Source organism: Lacerta agilis, chromosome 3 (assembly GCF_009819535.1).
Source record: "Lacerta agilis isolate rLacAgi1 chromosome 3, rLacAgi1.pri, whole genome shotgun sequence".
Lineage (NCBI taxonomy): Eukaryota > Metazoa > Chordata > Lepidosauria > Squamata > Lacertidae > Lacerta > Lacerta agilis.
The window spans coordinates 63,554,686-63,567,157 of NC_046314.1; the positions used below are offsets into that span (position 1 = coordinate 63,554,686).

Genomic DNA, 12,472 nt, shown 5'->3' on the forward strand with positions numbered 1-12,472 from the left:
AAAGGTAGTTACTTATAGGTAGCCGTGTTGGTCTGCCATAGGGGAAAAAAAAATCCTTCCAGTGTGCATGCATACCAAAGCTCATACCAAGAACAAACTTAGCTGGTCTCTAAGGTGCTACTGGAAGGATTCCCCCCCCCCCAAAGGTAGAAATTGTTCAACAATGGAACTTAGTACCTAGGGAGAAGGGCTCTCCTTTGCTGGAGGTATTTAAGCAGAGGCTGGACAGCCTTCTGTCAGCAATATCCGTCGGCTATACTGTGGTTGCATCACTGCAGATTCTGCATTTAGCAGAGAATTTGGTGTACATACGCCTAAAGCACTTAAAGTGTGCACGAAAACGCAGAGAATTTGCTAAGAATACAAGATTTAAAGCGCAACAATACAATGTGTGGAAAAGACGTTTCAAACTCTCCGCACCCAACTGAATTCTCAGGAAATTGCAAATTAACTTGCGTTGTTTAACTCAACCTGTGAGCTGTCATAAAGTCATAAAGCTTCGCCAACTTTTCTAGAGCCACCACCAGCCTAACCTGAAAAGGAGGGCAATTTCCAAACGTTTGGAGGGGAAGAAAAACAAACACGTTCTTCCGTTGGATAAAATCCAACTTCAAGACCTCTCGCGAGAAGAACTAATCCGCCGTCTCTTCCAATCGACAAGCTCTGAGGTGTGACCTGTTTCTATAGATACCGGCGTCGCTTAGCAAGATTTGTGCTGAGGACGCGCTCGGTCGATTTCCCGGGTAAAGTTCTGATCGAACGTTTGGAAGCCGAGCAGCTGAGGGCTGGCGCGTGGCGGCCCCGGGGGAGCATGAGAAGCAGCAGCAGCAGCTTCCGCGGGGGCTCTGCCTCTGCCAGGCTCATCGACGTGACCAGTAACGCGCCATTGCTGCTGCAGCTGCCTCGGCGGCAACCTCGCTAGAAATGGAGGTATGGGACCCCCAGCTCCAGTCCTGAGCTACTGGTGCGCGGCTCAGTGCTTTGGGCAGGCCCCGTTCTCTCAAATATAATAGAGGCAAGGTTTCCATCTTGGTATCGAAAGAGAAATCCTATTAATACATTCCCTTGGTACATGTTGACTAGTTACACGAGTTTACAACGCCAGCAGTGATGTGCAACTGTGTGGTTGCCAGCACCCGCCCTTTTCCTAAATTCAGCAGGTGAAACTTTCCTCATCGCTCCGTGGTAGGAAAAGTGGCACCTTCTGAATTTTACTCGCACACAGCTGTTATAGGCATAGCAACATCACCAAGAAAGAAGAAAGAAGAAAAGGGTTTCAACTCCTATCTCGTTACAGTACAAGTTGGAATGTGTTGTAGTTCCCTCTGTGTCACTACAGTAGTTGAAATGTGCCCCCTAGTTTGCGCTTCGTTTCCCAGTTCCTTTTTTAGACCCTTTATTGATGTCATGGTTGAAGTCCTGCTTTAACTCTGGCCCAGGCTTCAGTGCTGCAAGCCTCTGCTTACGCTGTTTGTCATGTGCCTTGACTGTAACTACACAGGTGACAGTATTCAAACAGTGATAAAAAGTGGTCCGCCAGTTAGACACAAGCTCCCATCAGGTACAACTAGTGTGGCCAGTGGTCGGTGATGGTAGGAGTTGTAGTGTAGCAACATCTTGAAGGCCACAGGTTCCTGATCCCTTATTTGGACCAACCTTGAAGGTCCTGCTTCTGCTGCTCCTGTCTGAACAGACAGCAACTGGAGCAGGGCCTTTGCCGTATCAGAGAACATGGCATCCCCCCACCCCATGAATTTTGCTTGGTGTCTACACTGTCATTTAGATAGTAGAAAGCCATTTTAAGTTCCTGGGACAAATGCTGTTTGGGTTTTTTTGCCTGCTGTTTTTAAAGTCTGTTGTTAATTGTCAACTAGTTTCTTTATATGATCTTTCTAAAAAGATGATGAGGCTACCTTAAAGCATTATCACGAGGAATGTGGTATAAATAAAACATTTAAAGCATTGTTAATGCCACAAAAAGCGCATTGGAGTCGCAGTTGTTCAACATTCAGAACCTGCTGCTGAGTTTTTACAAGTTAGAGACCCGAGCCAGATTGGGTTACTCAGATGAAGTGGTATATAAATATAATAAATAAAAGAGAAATAAAAACTGCTCACGAATAATAGGAACAGACTACAATTTTACGCTGTATGTTGTAATGTTTGTTGGTAAATTACTATATAGGAGAATTCTATTTCTTTTTATTTATCATCAGTATCAAATTGCAAGCATCCTTAAAAAAAAAAAGTGGTTGCCCTAGATTCTGGGCAAAGGTCTTCCGAACTTGCCGCTTGAGACCTGTGACCAAAGATGCAGATGTCTTTCATTTTTTTGAGAGCAAACATTGTTTCTACAGAAAGTTCAGAGAGTAGGCTAAGTACACCCATACAAATAAGCATCTCCCAGAATCCTGAGTACTGTTGTTTGTTAAGGGTCCTACGGATTGTAGATCTATGAGGGTAAACTACAGCTCCCAGGCTTTAAATATAACATGTTATATATTGGACTCAATAATGTGAGCAATGTAACATGGTTTTGTTTGTAAACTATGAATATAGCTGCTGTAAAGATTTCTTACCACTCCACCCCATCATATAAAGCACTGTTACCACTTTTAACAGTCATGGCTTCCTCCAAAGAATGCTGGGAATTGCAGTATGTTAAAGATGTCGATGGCTGTTAGGAAACCTCTAGTCCCCCTATTCCCAAAGTGGTTTAACAGTCAGTCTCCATACTATGGAACTCTGGGAATTTGTAGCTCCATGAAGGGGTTACTCTGTGTGTATGGTCTCTGTTTTACTAGCTTACATATTATGTCACTGGTGTGAATGGATGACTGAATGTTTTCTCAGTTCATGTTCCTCTCTTGTTGGAAGAAACCCACACATCATCAACTTGTCTGACCACTCAGTACCTGTTCAGTATAACTTGCTTCATTTGTATTTTTCTTGGACAAGAAAGCTAACTACTAGTAAAAGTTTTGGAAGCAGCAAAAGGGGAGGCCCTCCCTAAAGAGAATTGTTCTGTGTCACTTCTCAAGGTCTGGTAGCAGATCAATCCATTTCATTTGCTGTTTCATTTCATAGAGCACAGCTGCAGTGTGCCTTGTATGGTATAAAGCACTGAAGATTATTGTTTCAATTATACTTAGGTACAGCTTGGTTATTAAAGCTTATCTTTCCTAATTCAAGGACTAAACTGTTTCTTGTAAAATGCTGCAAGAGGGAGTATTTATCCAAGGTTTTCCTCTTTTCAGTTCTTTATCTTTCATCCAACTCATGGCTTTGATCTAAAGTTCAGAGAAAACCCAAGAAGATTGTTGCTCAAGTTTCTCATAGGACCTTTCCAGATGATGGGGCAAAAGACTAAGATTTCATGTGTAGCATTTTATTTGCACTACACTTATACTGCATATACCGGTAGTTACAACACCTGTAATGTAATACCCAGTCTCCACATAACATATGGAGACAAATCACTTTGTGGTGGGAGAGGATACCCTTCTTGTCAAAACAGCTATGCTGCCATTCTGGTTTTTGTATGTTCACTTTAACTTATGCTAACCTTTTTCTCTAGAGTCCATAATAAGTGTATACTGCAAACTCATTGATATTTATAATTAAAATTAGAACTGCAGTTGCATCCTCTAAAAAGAAATACCCCACATCATCCACCTCTCTCCTGAAGATGTCCCATAAAGCATTGGGTACTTTTGTAATAGCATAGTCTCAGGTGCAAATGTAATGCAAGCCCAGGAACAAAGTGGAAGCATAATCTTGGAATATGGAAGTAGGAGAGTGAAATACCGGTAATTAAAATGGATGACAGTCGTGGAAGTGGATTGTTCTGTTTGTTTGTTTGTCTGTCTGTCTGTCTGTCTGTCCACCCACCACCACCCACACCCACCCAAAGGATTTATAGCTCTCTCTTCATTGATACTAAAACCATGATGGGATACAACATAAATGTGAGTTTGTGTGAATGTAACCACATCAGATTTCCCATGGGGAAATTCCTTGTTTGAAAGCACCCTTCATATCAGAAGCTCCCTCCATGTCAAGATTCCGGATTGACATTCGGTGTTTTTCTCTATATCCAGATAATTACCAGCAGTCCTTCTGGATTCATAAACATGCAGTGATTACAAAATTGAGCATATTGATTTATTGGATCTCGTTCAGTTACAGCAAAAACAAACAGTAGCAGCCAAAAAAACAACAACCAATCCACTTTTTTTTTTTTTGCCAGTGAGCAACTACTTATCTCTGTTCTTCTTTTTTTAGGCTCTCTTCCTCTACAAAGGCAAGGCCTTTTATAGGATTTGTTATTATTTTATAGTAGATAAATTAAACTCCTCATCTCCACCTTCTAGTAGCAAGTGGCGCTTTCCTATTAAGCCTCCCCACTGTCAAATTTTAAATTGTTAGTTCTTCAGGACAGGGACCTGTTTTCTTGTACACTGTTGGCACAACATTCCTTATTTATCACATTTTTAACCTACTTTTCTTCTAAGGAGCTCAAGGTGACATATATGAGAGCCAGTGTGGTGTAGTGGTTAAGAGCGGTAGACTCGTAATCTGGTGAACCGGGTTCGTGTCTCCGCTCCTCCACATGCAGCTGCTGGGTGACCTTGGGCTAGTCACACTTCTTTGAAGTCTCTCAGCCCCACTCACCTCACAGAGTGTTTGTTGTGGGGGAGGAAGGGAAAGGAGAATGTTAGCCGCTTTGAGACTCCTTCGGGTAGTGATAAAGCAGGATATCAAATCCAAACTCCTCCACTTCTACTTCTACTTTTTTTTCTTCCACCTTCTTATTTAATCTCAACAATAACCCTATGAAGTAGGTTAGGCTGAGAAACAGTGGCTGGCCCAAGCTCATCCAATGAGCTACATGGCTGAGTGGGAATTTGAATCCTGGCCTCCCAGTCCCCGGTCCAGCACTCTAACCACTACCCCACATTGATTCAATACTGATTATATTCTAAAATCACTGATTATATTCTAAATGTTTGTGTGGTTGGCTCCTAGGCTGATGTGATTTTGTAAAGTGTACAAGCAATCAACATAAAATAACTATGTGAGCACCTTGTTTTTAGGCATATATGTTTGCTGCATGGAAAGCCCTTGTGTTTAGAAGGTGACATGTAACTTGCATGCAGATCACATATGTTTCTTTTGTTGCAGTCAATTGTAGCTACTTAACTTAAAATATATGGCATGAAATGTGTGTATGTGTGAATGTCATACATTTTTATTTATTTATTTAACAGAATGTATCAGTTAATCGTCAAAAACTTAAATGTTTACATATGAGGGTATCTACATGCAGAGCATGCTACTTCCTCTCTTAATGGACATTATTTTTCTGTAGGAAATGACAAGTGTAACCATCTGCTCACCATTTGGTGCAGTTTTACTTGCATTTATTGCCTATCCGTTTCATAAAACTGATCTCTTCTGTGGGTTGCTTTTGGGATATGGAAGTATAAAACTGGTCAGCCTGAAGGTTACTGGTCATCATTAAGGTAATACTTCCTTTGATGACCCAATCGATCTGTTAGGTTCTGAAACTCTCCATAAAAAACCACTGAACTTTTGCTGCCAAAAAACCAATTTGCAAACTCTGTGGAAGATGAAAGCAATTTTGCCTATGGCCATAAATCTGTGCTTTGTAACTTGGAGTTTCAAAGGCACTCAGGGCATCCAAGCAATATCTTCTTTTGTTTGCATTTCAGCTGCTCATCGTCCAGATTTCGGTAAAAAATAAATCACAGAAATGTTTTCTTTTAAAAACTTTTTTATTCTGTATTTCTTTCTGTGTCCCTGATTGAACTTTAATTTCCCCATCCCTTTTTTCTCTCTTTTTAAAAAATACTTGTTATTTGATGGACACAGAGAAATCATGTGATTAAATGTTTTTGGTGTGGAGTAATGTGTCTATGAATAACACATAGGCAAAGCTGTATGCTTTATTTTAAACAGATTGCCAGTAAAGCGTAATCCCAAGAAGATGGAGACACTATTAGAGTCCAAAATAAATGAATATATCTGATTTATAGATCCAACCCAGCAGAACATGTCAAGGTCTGTTTTTCCTTGCACATAGACTAAAGGGAAACAGAAATATCCAAAACTCACATATCACATTTGAAATGATTATACAAGGTTGACGCAATGGTTGTTGCAAGATGGGGAAAGCTGGTGGGAATCTTCTCGGTCACATGTTGCAGGGATGCTACCTAGATCTTTCGAGGATAGTCAGTATAATAGATTGGTAGGCATGTTCTGCTTTCGCCTTTGCAACTTTTAAACCACCCATATATGGTAGGCTCCATAAATATCCTGGATTTGCTGCCTGACTGGAAATGCAGACACAGAAGATGGTTGAGCACCTGGCATGGTGGATGGGATGCGTTAGACTCTATAGTTCCGAAGCTATTCTGACACACAGTCTAGGCACATGGATCAGTTTGGAGTGGTTGTTCTCTTCTCTCAGCCGCTTTTCCTACACTATTTCATATGGAAGTAGAGCAGAGGAAACTACTACCTCATTACTTTACCTGGTTTTTTATGCTCAGTCATCCAGCAGTTTAGAACAGAAATGAGCAAAGGGTATTTGCGTTGTGCACTTTTTCCAGCTTTATTTTATGCAGCCTGTTCCTTGGCTCTCAGTGGATTTATGATTGCTAAAATATTCTCTTATTACAGTACTGTAACCTTTTAATTGTATATACTTTAGTAACCATCTGTGCAGAAATTCAACAGAAAGGCCAACACTGCACTTTTGGGAAAAACTCATTTGTTGGTGAAATAATAAAACCTACAAATAACAACTAAAACAGCAGGAGCTGTTTTAAACAAACAAACAAACAAACAAAAATGGTAATTTATAAAAATTTGCCAAGCACCAGAAACAATCTAGGTGCTGTACAGTTTATTAATATACAGCTTTTAAAGGCCTAGGAGCTTGCTAAAAATAATCTACCGGTAATAGCCATTACCCCCCCCCCCCATCCCATCCAGTACAGTTTGTTGTGTTTTACAAATGCAACAACATACGACTCACATGCCAGGTGTACCTAGTAGGTAATAAGGACAGGACCTTTTCAGTGATGGGCCTTAATCCCTGGAACTCAGTCACATCAGTTCTGGCCTTCAGAAAGGCTTTGAATGTTTCAACTGAGATGATTTTCTTAAGTTTACTGCTGGCTTTTATTCTATGTTATTTAACCTTGTGCTAGTTGGAGAGTATACAGTAATGGAGGAAAGCAGTGATTATGGCATAAAAAACCCTCAGATGAGGTGCTTAAAGGAACAATCAACAATATTTAAGTCATAACAATATGAAACACGAACCCCTTCCTGGGTCTGTGAGCATCATACCATTTGAGTATAGAACATCCTTGTAAATAAGCCCACAAAAGTTACTAGCCTGCACCTTATTTTGCCAACCTAAGAGACATAATGCTGTAAAGAAAAATATTGCATAGGAACCTGGAATGTAAGAACCATGAACTGGATGTGGTCAAAAATGAGATGGCAAGAATAAACATTGACATCCTGGGCATCAGTGAACTAAAATGGATGGGAATGGGCGAATTCAGTTCGGATGACTATCATATCTACTACTGTGGGCAAGAATCCTGTAAAAGAAATGGAGTGGCCCTCATAGTCAACAAAAGAGTGGCGAAAGCTGTACTGGGATGCAATCTAAAATATGATAGAATGATCTCGATACGAATCCAAGGCAGACCTTTTAACATCACAGTAATCCAAGTTTATGCACCAACTACCGGTGCTGAAGAAACTGAAATTGACCAATTCAATGAAGACTTACAACACCTTATAGAAATGACACCAAAGAAGGATGTTCTCATTATAGGGGATTGGAATGCTAAAGTAGGGAGTCAAGAGATAAAAGGAACAACTGGCAAGTTTGGCCTTGGAGTTCAAAATGAAGCAGGGCAAAGGCTAATAGAGTTCTGTTAAGAGAACAAGCTGGTCATCACAAACACTCTTTTCCAACAACACAAGAGACGACTCTACACATGGACATCACCAGATGGGCAGCATCAAAATCAGATTGATTATATTCTCTGCAGCCAAAGATGGAGAAGCTCTATACAGTCAGCAAAAACAAGACCTGGAGCTGACTGTGGCTCAGACCATCAGCTTCTTATAGCAAAATTCCAGCTTAAACTGAAGAAAGTAGGAAAAACCACTGGGCCAGTAAGATACAATCTAAATCAAATCCCTTACAAATACACAGTGGAAGTGAGGAACAGGTTTAAGGATTTAGATTTGGTGGATAGAGTGCCTGAAGAACTATGGGTGGAGGCTCGTAACATTATACAGGAGGCAGCAACGAAAACCATCCCAATGAAAAGGAAATGCAAGAAAGCAAAGTGGCTGTCCAATGAGGCCTTACAAATAGCGGTGGAGAGAAGGCAAGCAAAATGCGAGGGAGATAGTGAAAGATACAGGAAACTGAATGCAGATTTCCAAAAAAATAGCAAGGAGAGACAAGAGGGCCTTCTTAAACGAGCAATGCAAAGTAATAGAGGAAAACAACAGAATGGGAAAAACCAGAGATCTGTTCAAGAAAATTGGAGATATGAAAGGAACATTTCGTACAAAGATTACCATAATAAAGGACAAAAGTGGGAAGGACCTAACAGAAGCAGAAGACATCAAGAAGAGGTGGCAAGAATACACAGGAATTATACCAGAAAGATATGGAGGTCTCGTACACCCTAGGTAGTGTGGTTGCTGACCTTGAGCCAGACATCCTGGAGAGTGAAGTCAAATGGGCCTTAGAAAGCACTGCTAATAACAAGGCCAGTGGAAGTGATGATATTCCAGCTGAATTATTTAAAATTTTAAATAAGCAAGTTTGGAAAACTCAGCAGTGGCCAGAGGACTGGAGAAGATCAGTCTACATCCCAATCCCAAAGAAGGGCAGTGCCAAAGAATGCTCCAACTACCGCACAATTACACTCATTTCACACGCTAGCAAGGTTATGCTTAAAATTCTACAAAGCAGGCTTAAGCAGTATGTGGACCAAGAACTCCCAGAAGTACAAGCTGGATTTCAAAGGGGCAGAGGAACCAGAGACCAAATTGCGAACATGCGCTGGATTATGGAGAAAGCTAGAGAGTTCCAGAAAAACATCTACTTCTGCTTCATTGACTACGCAAAAGCATTTGACTGTGTCGACCACATCAAACTATGGCAAGTTCTTAAAGAAATGGGAGTGCCGGATCACCTCATTTGTCTCCTGAGAAATCTCTATGTGGGACAAGAAGCTACAGTTAGAACTGGATATGGAACAACTGATTGGTTCAAAATTGGGAAAGGAGTACGACAAGGTTGTATATTGTCTCCCTGCTTATTTAACTTATATACAGAATTCATCATGCAAAAGGCTGGACTGGATGAATCCCAAACCGGAATTAAGATTGCCGGAAAAAATATCAACAACCTCAGATATGCAGATGACACAACCTTGATGGCAGAAAATGAGGAGGAATTAAAGAACGTTTTAATGAGGGTGAAAGAGGAGAGCGCAAAATATGGTCTGAAGCTCAACATCAAAAAAACTAAGATCATGGCCACCGGTCCCATCACCTCCTGGCAAATAGAAGGGGGGGGGGAAATGGAGGCAGTGAGAGATTTTACTTTCTTGGGCTCCATGATCACTGCAGATGGTGACAGCAGTCCCGGAATTAAAAGACACCTGCTTCTTGGGAGGAAAGCAATGACAAACCTAGACAGCATCTTAAAAAGCAGAGACATCACCTTGCCGACAAAGGTCCGTATAGTTAAAGTTATGCTTTTCCCAGTAGTAATGTATGGAAGTGAGAGCTGGACCATAAAGAAGACTGATCGCTGAAGAATTTATGCTTTTGAATTATGGTGCTGGAGGAGACTCTTGAGAGTCCCATGGACTGCAAAAAGATCAAACTTATCCATCCTTAAAGAAATCAGCCCTGAGTGCTCACTGGAAGGGCAGATCCTGAAGTTGAGGCTCCAGTACTTTGACCACCTCATGAGAAGAGAAGACTCCCTAGAAAAGACCCTGATGTTGGGAAAGATGGAGGGCACAAGGAGAAGGGGACGACAGAGGATGAGATGGTTGGACAGTGTTCTCGAAGCGACTAGCATGAGTTTGGCCAAACTGCGGGAGGCAGTGGACGATAGGGGTGCCTGGCGTGCTCTGGTCCATGGGGTCATGAAGAGTCGGACACGACTGAACGACTGAACAACAACAACAACAACAACAACAACAACAACAACAATAACAACAACAAAGAGACATAATTTCCATGTTGTCTGGAGAAGACTGAAAGCCTTCTCTTCTGGACTGGAACCAGAATGGAAATGAGGCTTGTTTCTTCCATGGAAGCTAGCAGCAGAGAAAGGGGGTTCCCTTTGTCTGTGGTCATCACAGAAACCAAAATGTTGCAATGAGAGGTGGAAAGAAGGGAAGAAGAACAGAACAATCTGTCCCTCTTCTGCCATCCCACTCACTTTCCAGCACAGAATTCCTTGTTGCCTAGGTTCCTTGTTTAGGTTTTTATTTTTCATTCAGTCCAGAGTGTAGACAAATTGAAGCCAAGACACAAGATGTGTTCAGGCAAACACTGTACCTGTGGGTATTTCGGGAGGTGGGGGCAGAGGCAGGCATGCATGCTCCAACCCCAAGCATATCGCCAAGTTACTGGTAGCTTAGTTCCCAGCCTTCACCGTATTGAGCAGGGAATGTTTACATGGGGCTTCTACTCACATTCTCTTGAATGCAAGAGCCTTCTGAATGGTTAGCTGAATTTTGTTTAGATGTCTTTGTCTGATTATTTATACACATAAAGATTAACCCCAGCCTCCTTAATCCTCAAATCATAGTTGTATCATTTATCTTTTCTTCATAGCGTTAAATACAATTCTGTTCCAAAAACACATTAGGTTTAATTTTATTCAAATAAACAATGCAACAGTTACCCAGATGTCATGTTACAAGCATATTTGGAAGGCACATATTTGATTGTTCTCACTTTCACAAATCCTTGCTTCTATTTGAGATAATTGGGCTTTGGGGGATAACTGTTGCCAGCTGTTCTCAGACCATAGAAACAACATTCAGGATTCTGACACAGCAAAGTACAGCAAGAGAAATGTACAAAACTACAAAATACCACCAACATCCTGAGTACTGTGTCAGCCATAAAAATAAAAATCCAAACATGTATTCATTTAAAAACTATATTTTACCTTTCCACTTTAATAGAATCTCTACTTTGACGCATGAGGCCGTTTTGACTTAGCCACATACACTGCACACCTGATGTCATATATGGCATCACCCATTAGGGCTGGACCCAGTTGTGGCTGGACCAGAGGGGGTTGCAGGCACTTCTCATCAATTTGCAAGCTGAGTATCCCAATGGCCAGAAACCACCATAGCCATCATAATACTTCAGATGCAAATTCCACTCTGGCAAGGCAATGCCATAGCTGATGGCATCGAAAGTCCCCGAGAGGCCCAAGAAAATTAACATGGCAGCACTCCTGCCGGTTCATTTTCTTGCCCAGGTCATGCACCAGATTGGAATGGATCCAATAATCAGTGTTACCTCAAACTGTCTTTAAAATTGGTCCTTTGCAATCCTAAGTGAAGCAATAACAGAAAAAAAGAAAACAGAAGGAGTTCTTATTCTTTGCCTTTGACACTGACTATACCATTTTCACTAGGGAGCTCATAATTATTTTCTGTCGGATGTTCCTGTTACTCGAGAGCAGCTGTGTCACTATCGGAATGCAGCAGAAACAGCTCGTAGTGAGCTAGCAGCACTCCTGGTGAAGTATGAATGTTCCCAGGCAGAGGTAAGTTTGGAACTGACATGAAAATGTTTCTTAACCTTTTTGTATCACAAATGTTTATTGACCCACAGAAAACATCCAGTGAGCTACACTTACCAGATGGTGCATGCTGATAAATGCCTCATTTTACAGGTATCGTGCTCATGGTTAGTGTATTTGGCTTGTGCCCAGAGGTTTGTCTCCTCTGAAGTCTCCAAACTTTTAGGCCTTAGACTACAATCCTGTGCATATCTACTCAGAAGTTTCACTGAGTTCAGCAAGAATAACTGATATTGGACTATAGCCTTAGTCTTGTTTCCCCTTGGCTTAGCCTTCCACATTCCATAGCCCACAGACAGCTTAAATCTTACTGAAGTGAATGGAATGTGAGCAAGATGGCAGAGGAACAGCTGAAGGTGCTTTATACTGTGTCAAAGCATTGGTCCAACTAGCTCAGTATTGTCTACCCCAGGCTTCCTCAACCTCGGCCCTCCAGATGTTTTGAGACTAACATTCCCATCATCCCTGACCACTGGTCCTGCTAGCTGGGGATCATGGGAGTTGTAGACCAAAAACATCTGGAGGGCTGAGGTTGAGGAAGCCTGGTCTACCCTG

The 12,472-nt window shown here is 41.5% G+C and overlaps 1 protein-coding gene across 11 annotated transcripts in view; it reads left to right on the forward strand.

Moving 5' to 3' along the window:
- Positions 1-12,472, forward strand: part of LOC117043861 (damage-control phosphatase ARMT1-like) — a 64,902-nt gene that overhangs the window by 22,116 nt on the left and 30,314 nt on the right. For all 11 annotated transcript variants that reach the window (XM_033144005.1, XM_033143999.1, XM_033144000.1 and 8 more), the window contains one exon: positions 11,750-11,881. In XM_033144005.1, the coding sequence (XP_032999896.1) occupies positions 11,750-11,881 (132 nt within the window). The remainder of the gene's footprint in view (positions 1-11,749; positions 11,882-12,472) is intronic.